Genomic DNA, 19060 nt, shown 5'->3' on the forward strand with positions numbered 1-19060 from the left:
CGCAACCCGGAAATAAGTCCTCGAAGTCAGTGAGCAGTGTCACGATATGTGGACGACACACCAAACTACAATACAGTCACTGAATTGAAGAAAAGAACCACATTTACAGCCTTTTCCCACTATGGTCCCAGCTCGTGTCGACTCGCCACGCCACGCCACGCCACGGTAGGTTGGCTTTCCACTACACAAATAGTACCTACTCAACGTGGGCGGAGTCATCAGTGCACGGCAGCGTGACTTGTAAAGCAGTTGTTTTCAGTTTAACTGAATCATTTAGAATCAGTTAATTAAAACTATTTGTTAAGTACTTCGTCCATGACCGGAGCACAGACTGAAATACAGCAGCAGGTTTAGACTCACACCTGACTCTTTTGTTAAATATTGAAATTTTAGACATTTCCCTGGTTATTGTTGATTAACCCACGTTTTTAGTATTGTTAAGTCTTTTTAACCTACAGTTCGGCATTGTTCGGCTTGATTCTTGTGTCTAGTACAGGGGCCTCAAACTCAAAATGGGGTCAGTGAACTTCTTGTCTGGTCAGGAGGGGCTGGGCCAAATGAAAAAAGTCCAACAATTCAGAAAAACGAATGGTTTAGTGATTAGAAATTCAAATGATAGCTTGATAATCCATGATGTTGTAATTACAAGTACTTAGGATGACATCGCACAGCATTTCAAAGTAAAAGTTTTTGTTTTGATATAGTTCACACAAAATTTATGACATGAACCTGTAAATAACAAACAGACAGAATCAAGGCTATCAGAGATGACAGACCTCACCCCATTCACAGCCTCTGTCATGTCAGGGTCAATTATAAAAAAAGTTATTCTAAATTCTAACAAATTCTAACAAGCCTCTGTTGCTCATATTGCAAGCAAGTGCGGAAGCAATAATAAAACAATAATAAAACAGAATTAATACACAAAATCAAAATATACATGTAGACAGTTGTAATTAAAACACTTGACAGGCTTATATATAATTAAATGTTGAATTTAATCATTTCAAAGTAACATCGACTGGCAGGCCGCGAGTTTGAGACTCCTGGTCTAGTACTACGCTAGTGGAAACACAATTTATCCGTGCCGAGGCGAGCTGGTGGAAACAGCTGAGGGATGAACATTCAGGCTGTAGACAATGAACCAAACCACACACACACACACATATTATGTTCAGCCTTTGTGGAAGAGTATTCACTAAGTGACAAACTATATGATTCCTAGTTTTATATCTTGAATATGTGGAAGAAACTGTGCATGTAAGGGACAAAAATACCTGCTCTGGATTCTCCTTGTGGCTGGAAAGAAGGCTATTACAACACACAGGCTTAACATTCAAAGTTTACTATCAGAACAAGAACATTTAATAGAATAAATGACAAAAAATAGAACATTAAATATAACGTTAAACCAAAACAGAACCTTTCCAGGTACTCCAACAAGAACAAGCCCTGCAGGTTCTTCATGTTTCCTGGAAAAAAAGGGAAAGTTAAATCAAATCTAAAGAAAAGTCTCATTCTCCAATATAGGAACAGTTTATTAGATAAGATAAGAGTAGTTAGCTCTTCACTGAAACCTAAGTACAACAAAAACCAAACTGTAGACAAACAAGCCACAGGTAAAAGTATCATTATTGGACATTGAAGGCTGTTACATTCAATACATACATTCAATCCTTCGACAAAATCAAACTCTTTCTTTAGTATTTCAGTTCGAATGCAGTTTGATATTGTTGAGCTTTGTTCTGGCAAATGAATGCACAGTCAAAAGTTAAGATTTATTCTTTGTGAAGAGAAAAAAGTCAATTTAGTCAACTAATGCTTTTACCACTATAATTTTTATTCAACATGATAAAGCAGCCTTGTATTGACAAAAACACCATTTATTTTATTTTGTTTTAAAAACTGTAAAAATGACATTCATTATGTAATAATGAAATAATAGACCAATAGATCACTTACGCGTGTGTGTCTTTCCATTTATCTTCTGCTCCTGCTACGGCCAGGTGTCTCGCTGCTTGTTGAAGCCTACAACAATCAATTTCGAGATCAACACAATATTTAAAACTTCTAGACATTGTACCAGATCGATGGAATGCAACTAGAGTTGCCCCTTTTTTTTATTACAGTTTCTTGGAGAGATTTTGGCTTGTGTTTCTTTAGCTGTACAACTTCACCACTGTTTATGCTTTATTGGCCATTTGAGAGCTGATGGAATTGACAAGAACTTCTTCAAGTAAACTAGATCCAGATTCAAGCAGGAGTCAGAGGAAGCTGGTTGGCAACTGATCTGTTTATTCGGCGGACTGGTACGCAATTGCGCTTCGACGGTCCTCGCACCAGTAGCACCTGAAAAGTTATACTCGCAAGCCGGTGGAAACACACCATTGCATTCTTGATACCCATGGTTTCAGCTGCCTGGGAGCATCTGTGGGTGTGAGGGATCGGATTTGAACAACGAGCAATTCTTTGCTGGTTGTTTTCTTTAGGGAGGGTAACAGTCAATGAGATTGTGCGGGGGAGATTTTGAATGGGACAATGGATGTACTGTATAATATCAGTAGTGCCTGTCTGGAGGAGGTTTGTGTGAATCAGAAGGTGTGAGGGCAGTGGGTGGGGCAGGTAAAGAGGTAGTGGTGGCTTTGGAAATGTTAATCTGAAGGGCTAGCATGTGAATGTGTCTGTAGAAAGGGCTTTTGATGTGTATATTTGTGGGCACTCAATGCTACTGGGTGTTCCAGACACTGGAAACCACCAAAATCCAACAGTTGGACACATCTGATTACATCCCAAAAACTACTTGTTCTGCTGGTACTGCTGTTGTGATTGCTCCTCAGCAGCACGGGAAGAAAGAAACAAAAGAGGTCACACAATGAGCTGTGTTTCTTTAACAGTCAATCAAGCCTCAATCAATCATAAAGTTAGGAATTAGTGATTGGAAAAGCAGACTTTGTGCTGACACAGTCACAGAACTAAAACAGCTAAACCTGTTGTGATTCTACTCACAATTGTCGACTGTGTGACATGCAAACCAGTTTGTGCGAGCATTTACCTGGGTCTGACAAGAATATTGGAGGCCTATGTTCATCCAAATCCGCTGTGGCCTCTGCACTGCTCCCAGTGTCTGTCACACAAACACAACACACATTACATTACATTACATTACATGTCATTTTAGCAGACGCTTTTATCCAAAGCGACTTACAATGGAATCGAGTACAATCAGCCAGGGGTGGAATCGAACTTGCGACCATGAGGTCTTTCGCACACAGGGTACCGGTCTTAACCACTGAGCCACTCCACCCTTAACATTGACAATAACACAACGCAGACTGGAGATTCATTATTTCTAAAGTGACAGCCCTAATTCCTATTAACAATAAAAATTAAGATTATATATATTATGTATGTGATATGCAAACCTAGGTACTTTGCATTTACCTGGGTCTGTTGTACAATTTGGCTTGGTCTGAACTGAGGCCCCCTTGGCCTCTGTGCTGCTCCCAGTGTCTGTCACACAAACACAGCACTTCCTTTACATTGACAATAACACCATTTTAGCAGACTGGAGATTCGTTATCTACCTATTATCTTTATTACTACATTTGAAGTTCGAACATGTGAAATGACATGTTTGTGCTTCCTCATGATGTTTCCTATAATGGGAGTAAATAAAGTGAGAATAAGAGGGGGCCTGAGGATTGAGCCTTGTGGCACCCCACAGGAGAGAGGAGCTGTGGAGGACACACAATCATCCAAATGAACAGAAAATCTGTTTTTATGCCTGAGCCTTCACTGAAAGAGTGAGGGAGAAAATTGGACTAAACCAAAACTGCAACAAGTAGTACGTCAAATTCTGATAAAACCGATAAAAACTAAGCATTTACAAAATAAATTGATTAAACAAATCAATAAAAACAAGCAAACACGCTCTTAAAACTAAATAAAACTAAAAGCACTAAAAACAAAAGGTCAAAACTAAATAAAAACTAAAACAAATGAAAAATCCAAAATTATTACACACGCACGCGGCATGCTTAATGAAAAATAACATCAACAGCCAAAGTTAGTGTGTTTTTACCTGTTCACTTTCCTGCATCAATGTCCCAGGAGAAAGGGCAGACTCTTTTAACCTTTCTTCTAATTTTTCTATTTTAATTTTAATTCCTAAGTGTTTTATGTTGACTTCTTGAGGGGACCTTTTGTCTCTGCTCTCGCACTCCGTCTTTTCCAACTCCTTCCCCAATCTGCAAAATAAGCGTTTTTTCAGTTAAACACAAAGACAACAGACAACTCTTACAGACAACTCTCATGGCTAAGCTCTTAGTTGTAATCAACAACCAAACCAGGTGCCTGAGGGAATGTGCCATGTGTAGTTTGGAGAAGGGAGAGGTTTGTAGAAATGTTGGGTTTATGTTTAATTTTCTGTAACTTTACACAATAATACTACTACTACTAATCACCTGTCCTGTACTGGACATGAAGTACCTTGAAGGGATACTTACCAGAAAACGATTTTGGTAGAAGTCACGTTTTATCATATTACTTAAGCAAAAGTCTAAAAGTATATGACATTTTTTGTACTGATATAAAATGTTCTTCAGTTTTAGAAGTACAAGTTTTAAAAGAGTGAGGAGGGTCCTTGAGCAAGACACTTAACCCCACGTTGCAGCATGTGAATGGGTGAAAACTATAGTGTAAAGCAGCTCATCAAGAAAAGAAAAGCTCTATATAAATACAGACCATAATAGCAACTCTTCTTCTTCTGATTTTGTTTGATAGCAATGATGATACTCACTGTTTGACTTCAGAGGCCAGTCCCTTTAATTCATTTTGAATTGCCTTGATCTGGCTCTCCAGTGCCGACACCTTTTCACGTTTTTCTTTCAGTCTCTGCAACTATAGTAAAAAGAAAACATGTTAGGTTTACCTATGTTTTATAATGTTTTACAAAAGTTCTTATTCTCCACCCATGCTGTAACAACATGGCTGTTTGTACCTGTTTTTTGTTTCGGTCCATCAGCTGCTGAAGCTTCAGGTGTTTAGGGAGCTCGTCTCTCCACGATAGACTTGGACTCATGTTTGTTCTGTATCTGACAGGGCGGTAAAACAACATCAGTGAGTGTGTCCTGTTTTAAACCATTTAATTATTTTTCACTCCGTCTGTGTGTCTTTTATCTGTTGGTGTATGAAATGTACTTGATAAACAAAACTTCCTTGCCTCGGCGTCACATCTTTCACCTCTCTGTCCTGGCGACTCTGCTGGGCGCTCTTTCCCTTTGAGTCCATGTGCTGAGCCGTGCGGCAGAACGTCTCCTGGACGTCCAACAGCGTGTGTTTTTTTAATGGAGGCGATTCATGATGAGGCCGGAGGTGTTTCTCACAGTACGACACCAAACAAAGCAAACACGTTTTAAAGGCTTTCATTTTCCTCCTTGTGCAGACATCACAGGTCACATCCCCAGGTCCAGCGTAGCAGTTATCGGCAGGAGCGGGTTGTAGTCCGGTCCTCTTCAGCTTCTCCACCAAAGCTGCAAACATGACGTTTTTCACCAGATTGGGCCTCGGTATAAAGGTCCGTCTACACTGAGGGCAGCTGCAGCTACTGTTGTCTTCTTGTACATCCCAGTTGGTTTTAATACACTTCATACAGAAGCTGTGTCCACAGGGAATAGTCACAGGATTTGTGAGTGAATCGAGACAGATCGGACAGCAGATCAGTTCCTGCTCCAGACGACCTCCGCTCTGCTCCATATCACAGCTCTGAAGTGTTCTTCTTTGCCTTACTGCCGCCAAAATCAACTTTCCTCTCTTTCCTTTGCCAACGTCTGCTCCTAATAGTTTCTTTACACCACAGTTTAAAGCTCAAAGTTCTTCAAAGGTTCAAAGTTCGAACGTTCTTCATAGCAGTTCAAAGCTCTTGAACACACTTCATAGTTCTTCATAGGAATTCTTTGTAATTCCCAACATTCTTCAATCCAGTTCAAAGTTCTTCGACACAAGAGCTGGGGTAAATAGTGCAAGACGTCTATTACAATTCATGGTGTTTATTAGTTATTTATTAGTTTATTAATTTAACTTTTATTCAGTGTGTGTAGTCAATGGTATATGTTCATAGTTGCTATTTTAATCAGCTTGTTATAATCATGTCTGGTTTATTGCTTTAGGGATGACCAAATGCCATAGTCACTTTGTTTGGCCACTAGAGGGCAGTATAAGCCAGATAAATGGTGTTGTAAGCAGCCTGAATCTGATTTCATTCCTTGTTTAGACTAAAAAGTTGCTTTTCAGGATTTACACCCATTTCATTTGTACTCATTGTTGATAGCTCTCGTTTCAGGTACTACCACACATATTAGTATCGTACATAAGGACAACAAAAATGCCACTTTCTCTTCATAACACTTTTTAATTTCTTTAATCCAGGGAAATTCCCCTGTTCCAATAACAAAGCCCACAGTGTCACCACTGTTGTCTTTAACAGTGATGTGGTTAATGCAAATTTTATTTTCCAGTGATTTTTGTTGTTGTTGTAGAAAATGGAATGTTAATGAAAATGTAATGATTCAATTTTAATGACATTTAATGAAAAGTGTACAATATCAAGTGCAACTTCTTCAGATGTGTAGTTCAGACAGTAAACACATATTAACGCAGCTTTTAATTGGTTCAGTGAAGCTTTTTTGACGGCCAATGCTTGCACATTATGATAACATGTATAAAGTTGTGATTTATATACATTTTTATAAGAGCTCTTGCAACAATTTAAGAAGATTTGCCAAGAAAACATGATATTATTTCCTGAGAAGTTCCCCTGGGAAAAAAATAAATAATATAAATGAGCATGAGCATTTTCTTTTTAAGGTTCACACAAAATTTATAGCAGTATTTTTCTTACATATGTACACAAGACATTTTAATGCATGTTTGCCAACACAGAAGTCCTCTTATCAATGGTTGTCACCTTGTTAAACCGTGGGTCACACGGTGGTGTGGTAGCTAGCACTGTTGCATTGTCCACAAAAATACCTGGGTTCTCGTGGGTTTCCTCCCACAGTCCTGTAAATTGACTGCACGTGTGAGATTGAATGGTTGTTTGCCTCTGTATGTTGGTCCTGTGATGGATTGGCGACCTTTTCGCCTCATGTCAGCTGGGACTGGCATCGACGTGGAGGATAGAGCGGTAGATAATGGATGGGCGTTAAGTCGTCTTTGCAATGCAGATACTGGGAATAGGTTTGGGCACAGTCTTCCACCATCACTTGTAGTTTTTACGTTTATTGCTCAGGGCCTCTATCAGCTTGGTTTGCATAATCTCCCTTGTTGAGTACAAGGGAAGGTCCAGCATAGTGTGACATGTGTATGACTCAGGGTAGTACTGGTCGTCAGGGAGGTTCTTGTCTTGGTCGTAGGGGAGGTTCCACTCTTGTTTTACCCGAATTTTCATCTGGATTTTTGCCATCCCATGAATAGGAACCCTATCAAAACCTGTCACGAACCCTTGTCAAAGGAAAAAGTGATAATCAGTCAGCTTCTCCATTTTCATTTTATCATCATCCTTAGCATAAATGCTTGCACTGCTCTCTACTAAGTTCAGACTGTTCAGACAGGGAGCTCTTACAGCTAACTACATTTGATTGATTTTAGGCATCCGCCATCTACTTTACAGCTTGATTTTAAATGACAACTTATTCTGTACAACAATAACAGTTTTTTTCGTCACATAAACACGTTAGTCTGAGTAAAATCAAGCTTGTCTTAGTCGGACTAACATACCTGGATAATGTGATTCATAGTCTGATTACTCCTGCATGCATGTACACTTAGTCGAACTGGAGTTGGACTGCTCATACACCAACATTTCCTCCGTGGTCTTTGACCCCGAAGTAGAAGGAGACGACATATAGAGAGCGGCTCTGTCTTTCTTTAGACAACACAGCACCCACAAGGGCCATGCTCCATCAAGTTTTAGCACGATTAACATGTAGAGCAGGTTCAAAACATATAGATCCATCTCACCATTTGATGTTTGTTTTTCTGCAACGTAAAGATCAACAGGAAACTGATTCAATACGCACTAGCTTAAAGAGAGATAGAGTGCCACCTTCGGAGGCGGACTCATCTCTTTTTCCTCCACATGTATACTCTGACTTGGCAAGGTGCCTGTCTTAGTCAGACTAAGCATGTAAACGTACTGACTGCTGGTAACTGACATAAATATCCCTTTATTCTGTGCATAAATAGCTACATATAAGTTAATATACATTATACAGTTGATTACACTAGTGATACACATTTAACTGAAATTAAATTCAGTTTGTTTCATGTGTTAAAATAAGGAACAACACTCACATAGGAAGCTTATCTTCTGATCCTCAGTCAGCTCTTCAAAGACATCCCAAAACATCTGTATGGTGGGGTGACTAACATGGTACTCGCCCTCATATATTGTGTCCTAATTGTAGCACAAAAAAGACATCTGTTAGTCATTTTTCAGACTATTGACCATGCGATTAACTATTTGTGGTTGCACTTGAGAAAATTAGGGGCTCTTGTTTTGAATGCACCTGTTTCAGTCTTTCCCAGGCATGAAAGTCTCTGCCCACCAGCACTTCCTGTAGCTCCTTTGGCTGGAACAGCTTCACCATTTCCTGGCCACACACTTCGAAGAAGCCTTGCTTGAACTCCGTAAACACACTTTTCACTGAGGTGTTGAAGGCGTGGTTGACATAGGCGTCCACAAACTCCTTTCTGTTTGGCAAACTTGGTGTTAATTTGACATATAGCTGCACACAAGTGTCACTTTCTGCTGTCTCATGTTATTTCACACGAAACAAGTCCAATTCAAATCTCCCTTGACAATCTTTTCACTATACAACATGTGGTGTACCTCAAGGATCAATTGTGGGTCCTATGTTTTTCTTTTTACATGCTTCCAAGTTATAAATAACAAAAGAAATCAAAGTATATTTTTCGTTGCTTAAAGTATGACCAACCTGAAGGATTTATCTGATTTTTCATCTCAGATCTAAAGCTGAAGGTGTTTTTAAGTTTATCTCACCCCACCAACTAAGTTACAATCATAAGTCTTAAAGTTAGTAAGGTAGTGAAATCTACAACACATTTACACGTGAGGAGGGCACTAAACAAGTTTGACAACCCAGTTTGTCAAATCATGACATATCTGCACTGTATTGTGTGAAAAAGACTAAATGCTTTCACAGCCCCTTACTTTGTTTGACTTGTCACTGGTTTTTCAGGATTTCCCGGGTCAAGGTCAACATCTGTCCCATCCCAGGTGATCTGTGATGAAAGACGGCTGAATAAGAGAGCAAGAGGATAAATAGATCACATTATTGATCATGTAATACACCTACTAAAAAATCCATTTCTAGGCTTGTAAAGTCCAGATCCGCGTACTCTTCCAGGATGGACAGCAGACTCCTTGAAACACAGCAAAAGCAACAGTGACATTCAAGCGTTGTCAAGGTTACACAATGTAGTACAGTAAATCTTCATGGGATTCCACTCACTTTCCAACAAAGGGACAGAATTCCATCATGTCCTCCATTGAGGGCTTCACGCCGAGCAGCTTCTTGAACAAAGCCATCGGGAAGGGCAAGTAAATGATGCACCGGTTGTACAAAGCCAATCCACAAAGAACGCCAAACAGGAAGTACCTGTGATGGTCTTGTGTTGGCTGGTGAGACAATTAAAATCATAATCCACTGTATTAATTCCTAAATATGTGACTGAATACTGTAAAGCCTTGAATTTACAATGAAAATGCAAGTGAACTGGAAAGGCGCCACAAATTAAAGTGAATAAAAAGTCTTACCCTGGAGGGGAACCATGCCAGTGTTTTGGCGTCATTGAAAATGAACATCTCCGACTCAGCTGACACCATCTCATGAAAGACGTCATAAAAGAAGTCTTTCTTGTAGACATTGCTATGTGCAGAGTTTCCATCAAAATGGACCTAAAAGAGAGAAGAAATGTGTTTTTAACTCATCACAGAGAAGCTGAACGTCATTCTTCCAGCCAAGTTATTGCAATCTTATTTACTGCAAGCCATTTTCTGTAGTCACTGTGAGGAGCAGCAGACAGTTCTTCAAAAGTGTCCTCTAAAATTGTGTCTCGTCTCAGGTTCAGGTTAAAGAACAGGTCAGGAGGCAAATTTTCAGGTCCACATTCAATGAACATATTCCACCAGAAGTCCCCCATTGTCATCTTCTGCAATGAGAGTGAACAGATTTTTTCCCCCACAATATCTACTATCACAACTGATGCATTATATAAATATCATTATTATTGTTATTATTATTATAATACAATGACACTCACTGATAAAAGAGAATTACATAGACATGCCTTGATATAAGCTTTTCTTACCTTGGTGGTATTAGTATACATGTCAAAAACTTGTTTCTTTGACTGCAGATCCATCATGAATGGAAAGCTACAAAGGATAAGTGGCTTGGCATTTGCATTCTGTATGGAAAAAAGCATACATGTCATTCGTCATACTCAAAATTAGGGCTGCAATGATTATTTGATTATTAAAGGGCCACTTCACCCAAACATATACATGATATATATAAAATAAATATAATATATTAAACAAACACAGCAGCATCAAAATTATTTTAAGCTTATTCTTCATTTGACCAAATGGTTAATAAATTTATGAAACCGCCCTTTAATCCATTACTAAATTAATAGTCAAGTAGTTTGTAAAGTATTAAAAATTTTTTTTTTCTTCCAATAATTTAAACAAGCTTTCTGACAGGTTAAGTGATTATGAAAGATAATCGTTAGTTGCAGCTCTACTAAAAAAATAATCATTTTTTTGTACCTTGTACATCGACTGTATAAGCCAATGTTCCAGATCCTCTCGAAGAAAATTGACATCGACCACCAGGCAAAAGTCGCTTGACGGTATCCTGTGGGATTCTGCCGTCCTGCTGTTGGCCTGTTCAGCAAAGTGAAAAAGCTTTAGTATAAAGAGTGAGTGTGACATCCACAGAAAATAGAATTAACTAGGAATTGGCACATTTTTGGTTCTTCATTGTCTATAACATCTTACCAACAAGTTTCGGGAAATTCGGTGGAACTCAATTTTGCCTCCGTTTTCACCTTAGGGGCCGCTATAAGGCCCTTGGGCGACACACAGGTCCGGGAACTATGCCAATATCTTATGTTTGACCCCCTCAAAAATGACCGCAAAGCCATGGATATAGTAATAATCTGAAGGATAACAATAGGTTGCTTGCACAAATTCGTGCCAGGGGCCGTTTCTGCCCCTGCCATTCATGGCTCGGGCCCTAACAATGCATACTTACGTTGTACATACACTGGAGGACGAGCAGCAGATTTTGGACTCCAGAGTTGCGGGGAACTGGCTTAGACGACAGGATGACCGAGAGAGCTTTTTTCCAAACCATAACATATTTGGACATGGTGGAGGCCGACAGTGAGTTCCACCAGTTTCCTGAGGAGGAAGACACGGAGATTTGGAAACAATCCCAGTGAAAATTTAATAATTAAAGACAAACGTCCCATCTGAAATTGAGTCTGCACCATCCCGTGTTTTTAAGACCAAGGACCAATGCAAATATTACAAAAAAAATCCAATAACAATATAATATCATGCTTAAGTCACATGTGGAGAGGTCACAGTACCTATGACCTGAAGGCTTTCGGCAGGTAAGCCGAGCACAGCGGCAGCGACCGCCTCTGTGAGCTTCGTGCTCTGTCGCCCTTTGTGTTTCTGGATCCTAAACAGAAGCTCGCTGAGAAGCAGGAAGATCCTCAGACCTTCCACTCCCACTGGCGGCTCGTGAGAGGAAAGAAGCAAGTGCAGGACTGCGGCTTCTACCTGTTCAATCAAAAACCAAGTGTATGTGCAGAGCAGCTGGAGTTCGAGGAAGGGATGTTAAGATTGACTGTTCCAATATTTCTAAAGGTGTAATTAGATGGAGCCATTTTCACAGTAACACCTTCTTCCAGACTGGATATACTTTATGATCAGATACGCACCTCTGCCAAAACATTCTCCGTCTTCACCAGTTTCCTGAAAGTGTGTCTTGCGAGTGACAAGTTCAAGCCGTGATACTTTGTTGAGGTCTGGAAGTGTTTGTCTTTGCTGTGAAGGCAACAACAACCACAGCAGCAACAAAGAAAAAGGTCAAGGTCAAGGTTACACAAAGATGATGCAAAAACATCTCAGATACTGCTAACGACGCCTTTAAAGATGAATAAAGGTCACTTGGAGTGCGCTCATTCGATACTATCACAATACGATATTATCACATCTGTCTCTTCTCAGCTGATGAGAGGAGTTTAAAAGTATTTAACAACCTGCCAGCTACTGATGGTGTTTACCTTTTCTCAAGGAAGCTTTGATTGGCACACGCTGCAGAGGAAAACGCCCTGTGGATTTCCCTGTGAAGATTTCATCATTTTAAGAAAACAGTGTTCAATGCTTTACATTTACGTTAAAGCATTTAGTAGACACACACACAAAAGAGGACTACGCTACATAGATGATAGTCTTGGAAAGAACTCCACTAGATAGGAACAGTGGACTGATAGAGGGTGAGAGTGCAGAGGTACATCAAAGTGCAGAAGGAGATAGACGTGCAAAGGAAAGGTATGAAACCTGTGAGGGCTTATATGAAAACCTCTCCCATGAAGACATAAATCAAAGACCTGTTGCAATCAGACAAGAAAAAGTAAAAAGTAAAAACAATTAAATGATAAAAAGAATAAGTAAAAATGAGAAGTGGACTTGTATATCATAAAAACTTGAGGGTAAAAGATTAATTTTTTTTGCTGAAACACTGAAAACATTTGAACATTGAACTTGAACATTTCCAAAATACTTACAGTTTGACCTTTTTCCACGACTTTGGATCACATGTGGACGTCCATTTGTCAATCACGTCTTCGAGACAGAACAGTGAGACATTTCCGACGGCGTCAGTGTTCGACTCCTGCAAAGGGAACTTGATTTGAGTTCACGGCCACGTTCATCGTCCATCCGTCATGACGTGCAATAATTATACACATGCTTGTACCTCATCAGACGTGCAGGTCGCAAAGGAGCAGTTTCCTCCGGCGTAGATGTTTCTAATGTTGGGACCGTCACAGCTGCCTGAAATTATAAGTATTTAACACAAATTAATAATTAGTAAGATATCTACCGGTGTCGGCAACAACACATTTGTCCTGTCATTATTTCCAAAACATAATGCTCTATAAAAGACGAAATAAATAACCCACAACATGACTCGGAATCTGAATTTCACTCACATCAGTTTTAACTGTATCCCTGTGATTTACTTACCGTATTTTCCGCACTATAAGGCGCACCTAAAAACCTCAAATTTTCTCAAAAGCCGACAGTGCGCCGTATAATCCGGACGAGACGGAGCCGGGCATGTTGGATCCCGTATTCGCCCAACTGTTTAATTCGGACACTGAAGAAGAAGAATTTGAGGGATTCGCGGATGAGGAATAACTTGATAAAGTGAGCTTTACATGTTTATTTTGTGTGTTGTGTTGTGTGACATTAACGTTTGAGCAACGTTGAGTTATTTATATATTGTTATTGCTTTGCACTATTTCGAGTGTTACTATATTGTGATAGCACTAACGTTTGATTTACCGTAACAGTATCAGACTGTTTTTTACGTGTTTATTGAATCCAGGAAAAGTTCCCCTCCACTATGTGATATAAATGTTGCACTACATGTTATACCCTGCTGTTGTTAAAAGATAAACGAAATACCACATCACATAAAACAGCTGTTTATTCATGTTGGGAGTAAACGGAGTTGTCAGAACGCTGGTTTGTAATCTATAAATAAAGTTTGACTGACCTATCTGACTGTTTTGTTGACATTCCCTTTAGCGCAGCTCCATCTAATGAATGCATAACGTAACCCCAGCCTCTACTGTAGCGTCTATTCTATGCGCCTTATAATGCAGTGCGCCTTATATATGGACAAAGTTTTAAAATAGGCCATTCATTGAAGGTGCGCCTTATAATCCGGTGCGCCTTATAGTGCGGAAAATACGGTATATTTATACCCGAAATGTTAATACCTTGTGGCAATTGAACAGGCAGCGGCACCGACGGGTGACCCTCCGTGCCTCCTCGTCCCAGTTGCCCTTGCTCTCCGCACCCAAAGGAGTAGACCTTGTCAGAGTCTGTCAACACTAACGTGTGATGCCTGGAAAAATACAACGCACAACAGGTTCCACATCTCTTTCAAGTGATATTCAGGCCATTTTCTAGGTCATTTCGAGCCCAAAAAAGACTCATTCAAAAAAAAAAGGGATACCGTACATTCCACATGCAATCTTGGTGACCTTTGCCCCCAAGAGCTCTGCAACAAGACGAGGACGGAGTTCGTCGCGGAGCGAGTTGTGCCCGAGCTGCCCGTACTGACCCGAGCCAAATGTAAACACGGCACCGTCCTGAGGAAGCAACGTGACAACGACAGTGTAAAGTTAGTAATGTATAATTCCATTTTTGTTTAAAATAGAGACTTTTGAAGATCATAATCCCTAGAGTTTAAATCAAGTCATTACTTCTTTGCTTGGCTGGTGTTTATCACTTGGCAAAAACTAAGGATGAATCTGCTCAGCAATTTCATGTTTTTGTTTTGTTTTTTATGTATATAGACACATTTTTAAATAACCTTTGTCACAGTGGCAGTGTGATCCTTCCCACAGCAGATCTGAACACTTTTCTTCATGTTCAGACATTTCACAGCAGTTGGCTTGTGTCTGTCTACAGAAAAGGAAAAAAAAAACACATATGGGTATAATATCTATAATAATATAATATAATATAAGCTCTTACTTACTTCTAGCTCTTATATGTACCCAAATGTTTAAATGCACTTTTGTAAGTCGCTTTGGATAAAAGCGTCTGCTAAATGACATGTAATGTAATGTAATGTAATATAAGTTATAGTTAAAATTCATGTCCCCTGCAGTTTTACTTTGGCATGTACTGTAGATCCAATAGATAATTGATGGCAATTTTATGAACTTTGAGATGTAATATAAACAGATTTCCACACGTTTTAGACAAGACTGACTAGGTAACATCTATGACTACTACAAAACTGTAAATTAGACATCTTTACTGTAAAGGTTTTGGATATTTCAAGCTAAAATTCCCAAATTCCTTGGACTTTTTTCCTGCAGTCGAACATTGAACAACGTTTTGCTCTCTTATTTATTTCTATTTATTCATTTTTGGTATTAGGTCATACAGAGGAAGTTGAATACTAAGAAAGTACTGAGGTTGGATACAGACGGACACATGTACAGATATACAGCACCTGCTGTGTCTCCCAGTCCGAGCTGTCCGCGGTCGTTTCTGCCCCAGCCAAACACGCCTCCAGAGACAGAGAGGGCAAAACTCTGCTCTCCCCCTGCAGCGACGCGAACCAGCGGCATCGCAGACAGAGACTTGAGCTGCTGGGGTGAGTTTGCGCCGGGCTTCCTCTTCCCCAGACCCAGCTGACCCCTGGAGTCCTGACCCCACGTGTACACCTGACCATCTGTGGGGGAAATCAACTCTGTGATAGTGTCTCTCTCAAATAGCATGACAGGCTTTGACATCATTGCTTCTGTAGGTCGGAGGTCTCAAAGGACACATGTTGTCCTATAATCGACACCATGTGGTCTGACAATTAATATCAAGTTAGAACGGCGTCATGACTGTACGCTTTTATTTTGAAATTCAGTGAAAAATCTATCGTCCCAAATATTTTTATTGCGATATCATGATGGGATACCGTGGTAATAATAATTTTAAGCTCATAGTGCCCACCCCCTGTGTAATATTCGCCAGGGTTCCCACACCTTGGTTGACATCATAGTCAAGGACTTTTCAAAGAATTTCCAGGACCGGTTCCCTCAAATTCAAGGACTGAATGTGCTGACACAGCTTAGCGTCCAGTAGGTAGATATATGCCCACGTCTATTTAGGGCAATCTTCCAAAACTTTCAAAGAAATTTTTTTTAATTCACAAACTTTCAAGGATTTCAAGGACCTGTGGGAACCTGTAGCTTTTTCTTTTACTCTACAGCCCAGACTAGACACTCTGTGGCTCTGCAGTAGGTAGAAGCAAATCTGTCTCACCTGATTTAGATTTTTAAAAGACTTGGAATTTCTAGCACAGAATATTTGAAAATGAGGTTGGTTGAGCTATTTTCCTCTGAATTCAACCCTTGAAAATGTTCAAAATCTCATTAGTAGTACACTTCTTTGCTTCCTGTTTTTTTCAGTTTCCTGTTTTATTTTGCAGTTATTCCTCGTGTGTGTGCCTTGTTTAGTTTTACTTTGCGTCTTGTTTTCCCTCCTCTGTGATTGTTGACGTGATTCACCTGTGTAATGAGCTCCACCTGTATTTCATTATCCCTGCCTCCCTGGTGTATTGAGTCTCTGTGCTACATTCTGGTCAATAGCCTTATCATCATCTCCAGGTATTTCTCCGTTTGTATTGTACAGTTACCTCCTCCTGCGGCTTTGCATTGTTTTTGACTCTTTTTGTTTTTTGTTTTATCAAAATACTGTTTAACTATCTGACATGTGTTTGGGTCTTTTTGCTATTGGGACACTTTTGTTTCATAGTGCTCAAATCTAGATCTCCGTTTGTTCCGGAGCCTCGAGGCCCAAACACTCAACACTTCTTGAGGATCTCGAGGTACGAGCCAGCAAGGTCAGTGCGATTTTAATTTCTACTTTCTAACATACGTATTGGGAGTAAATAAACGTAAAGAGGTCCATGTTTAAAGCAAATGTTCTGTATGTAGCACACACAGCGAGCTACCTTTGGTCAGGACAAGTGAATGCCCACTTCCACAGGCAACCTGAGAAACGGGAATGTTGTTCAGAACGTCTGGCTTCCTGAGAGGCAAGGAAACAGGAAAAAATGCTGTTAGAATTTACAAAGCGTCTGGGAGAAGCAGCAAATATTCTCATCATCATGAAACTGACGTGACGTTGTTTTATACGCGACACAAACGACAAACATACGCAGGACTCCGCTGTTAAATATTGAGATTTTTGACATTCTCTCTTGGTAAATGTTGGAGATTAATGCATGTGTCAGGATTTTGTAAAAGTCAAAATATAATTTTAATAAATCAAAATCAAATTTTGTTTTTGTATGTCCTTCATCTGCTCTAATGACATCTAACTCCAAATGTGCAGGTGGAACTTTTTCACTCCTGCATGGTTTAGATTTGGTTACATTGCCTTTTAGAAATTATAATTTTGACAATCAAAATAAAATGATCATTATTATTGTTATTGTTATCATTATTATAATAAAACACTTTTTAACAGTTACTGTTTAAAAAAAGGTCTAAAGGAACCATTGGGCCCCTGGAAATCTTCACAGTATGTAATCTAAAAGTTTGGACACCTGGTATAGTGGGAAAGTGCCAAAAGTGGGCGGAACTTTAAAGTTGTCAGAATGACACATACCTACACAGGAAGTCAGCAAAGTAAAGGTATAAAAACAGATAAGTGTTGTCAGATTATGGAGAGGGTTGGGTCACAATTACACAATGGGGTGGAACTACAAGTGGTGGCACTTGAAGTTGAAGAAATCACTTAGTAGTTACGCCCCTGTCTGACATCCTGAAGTCAAACTTTAACATGTCACTCTTTGTAACAACCAGAATGCTATTACCTGTCACATAACTGTTAATAACGGTAATAATAGAGTAGTAGTACCTGGGGGTGAAGGGGGGCACAGTTGTGTCCACACAGTAAACAGAGCCTCCCTTTGACAACAGCACGACCACATCATCACAACAACTCACAGCCTCGATGTGCTCTTTACACTTGACACACTCTGGAAGAACAACAACAACAACACACGTTTTATTAAGTTATCACGTTATTCAGGGAGTAAAAACAACAAGTGACGCTTACTCTGTTTCCCTCGGACTCTTTTTCCATCTTTACCCTCGTTGGTGCGGATGATGAAGGCGTTCCCGTTGGTTTTGACAAACGCGAGAACACCGCGGCCCGCGGACAAATCACTGACGTGATAACCGAGGTTTAACGAGTGAACTTCAGCCTCTGCTGCCGTGTGGACGACGTGGGAGTCCTGGAGCCGAAACCCGGTCCCACTGTGTTCTCCCCACGAGAACATGCTGCCTCCGTCCGAGTGTCTGTCTGTGTCCGTGACGACGCGCTGCGTGCACCGGCTTTATATCGTCAGCTGTTCTCCAGAAACGAAACTTAAACTAGACACAGTCACAACATGACGACGCGGACGCAGAGAAAACAACAAACATTGAATGAAGTAAGAAAAACAGCACATTTTCACAAAACAGTCAATATTTTTTTAAGACAAATTTCAAGACGATTATTAGTATAAGACTATTTGGACACGTGTCATTTGCCAAAAAACGGCACAATTTCACAAAAAAAAGTCTGCATAAGATACTATAAACATTCATAACCTTGTCAAAAAACTGTATACAACAGTCCAATATTTCAGGGAAACAGCACAAATTCACAAACTATTCTAAAAAACATTATTTTTTATTAAAAACGCTTAATTTCAACAATGTAATGTAATGTTTACACCAAAACACATTAGTCAAATATTATGACCCTCTAGGCCACCGTAAGTAGGAATGGAAACCGAGAGTTAATACATGACATGTGAACAACGTGATGAAACGAAACTGCGCCGTCACTGTTTGTGTTCTGTGTGAGTCAGAGAAATGAAAATGAAAGTAAAACTATGCGAACCACGAATCCGTCTCTCTGTTATCATAATAAAACAAAACTCATCTGAAAACATTCCCCTCCATCCTGCTCTGAATGAAAAAGTAAAGTTGTACTAAAGTATACACAATAAAGCAGTCATTTATTCACTTCATTATATATATGTATGTGTATATATGTATGTATATATTTATTTATATATATGTATGTGTATATATGTATATATATATGTATGTGTATATATATGTATGTATATATTTATATATATATATATATATATGTGTA

At 39.6% G+C, this 19060-nt stretch overlaps 1 protein-coding gene and 1 long non-coding RNA gene across 4 annotated transcripts; one reads left to right on the forward strand and one right to left on the reverse strand.

Moving 5' to 3' along the window:
- The first annotated feature begins 5 nt into the window (after positions 1–5).
- Positions 6–9858, forward strand: LOC122776157. Its single transcript, XR_006361173.1, has 2 exons — positions 6–165; positions 9261–9858. It is a non-coding gene; the product is annotated as an uncharacterized LOC122776157 (long non-coding RNA).
- LOC122776155 (probable E3 ubiquitin-protein ligase HERC3) lies at positions 6390–18247 on the reverse strand. Of its 3 annotated transcripts, none has more exons than XM_044036548.1 (23): positions 17969–18246; positions 17768–17888; positions 16857–16933; positions 15360–15581; positions 14709–14800; positions 14354–14484; positions 14110–14237; positions 13080–13156; positions 12889–12995; positions 12385–12444; positions 12040–12145; positions 11683–11878; positions 11343–11491; positions 10856–10972; positions 10393–10491; positions 10066–10233; positions 9839–9979; positions 9534–9700; positions 9378–9444; positions 9233–9303; positions 8568–8751; positions 8353–8455; positions 6390–7500 (listed from the first exon to the last, which is right to left on the reverse strand). In XM_044036548.1, exons 1-23 carry the CDS (start codon positions 18189–18191, stop codon positions 7259–7261), a joined length of 3048 nt encoding a protein of 1015 aa, XP_043892483.1. In that variant the 5' UTR covers positions 18192–18246; the 3' UTR covers positions 6390–7258. The 3 variants fall into 3 exon arrangements, with proteins under 3 accessions (XP_043892483.1, XP_043892482.1, XP_043892484.1); XM_044036547.1 differs by having other exon boundaries at positions 12889–13007; XM_044036549.1 differs by lacking the exon at positions 9378–9444 and having other exon boundaries at positions 9233–9319; positions 12889–13007; positions 17969–18247.
- Between the last annotated feature and the right edge of the window lie 813 nt (positions 18248–19060).

This window comes from Solea senegalensis, linkage group LG10, assembly GCF_019176455.1.
Source record: "Solea senegalensis isolate Sse05_10M linkage group LG10, IFAPA_SoseM_1, whole genome shotgun sequence".
Lineage (NCBI taxonomy): Eukaryota > Metazoa > Chordata > Actinopteri > Pleuronectiformes > Soleidae > Solea > Solea senegalensis.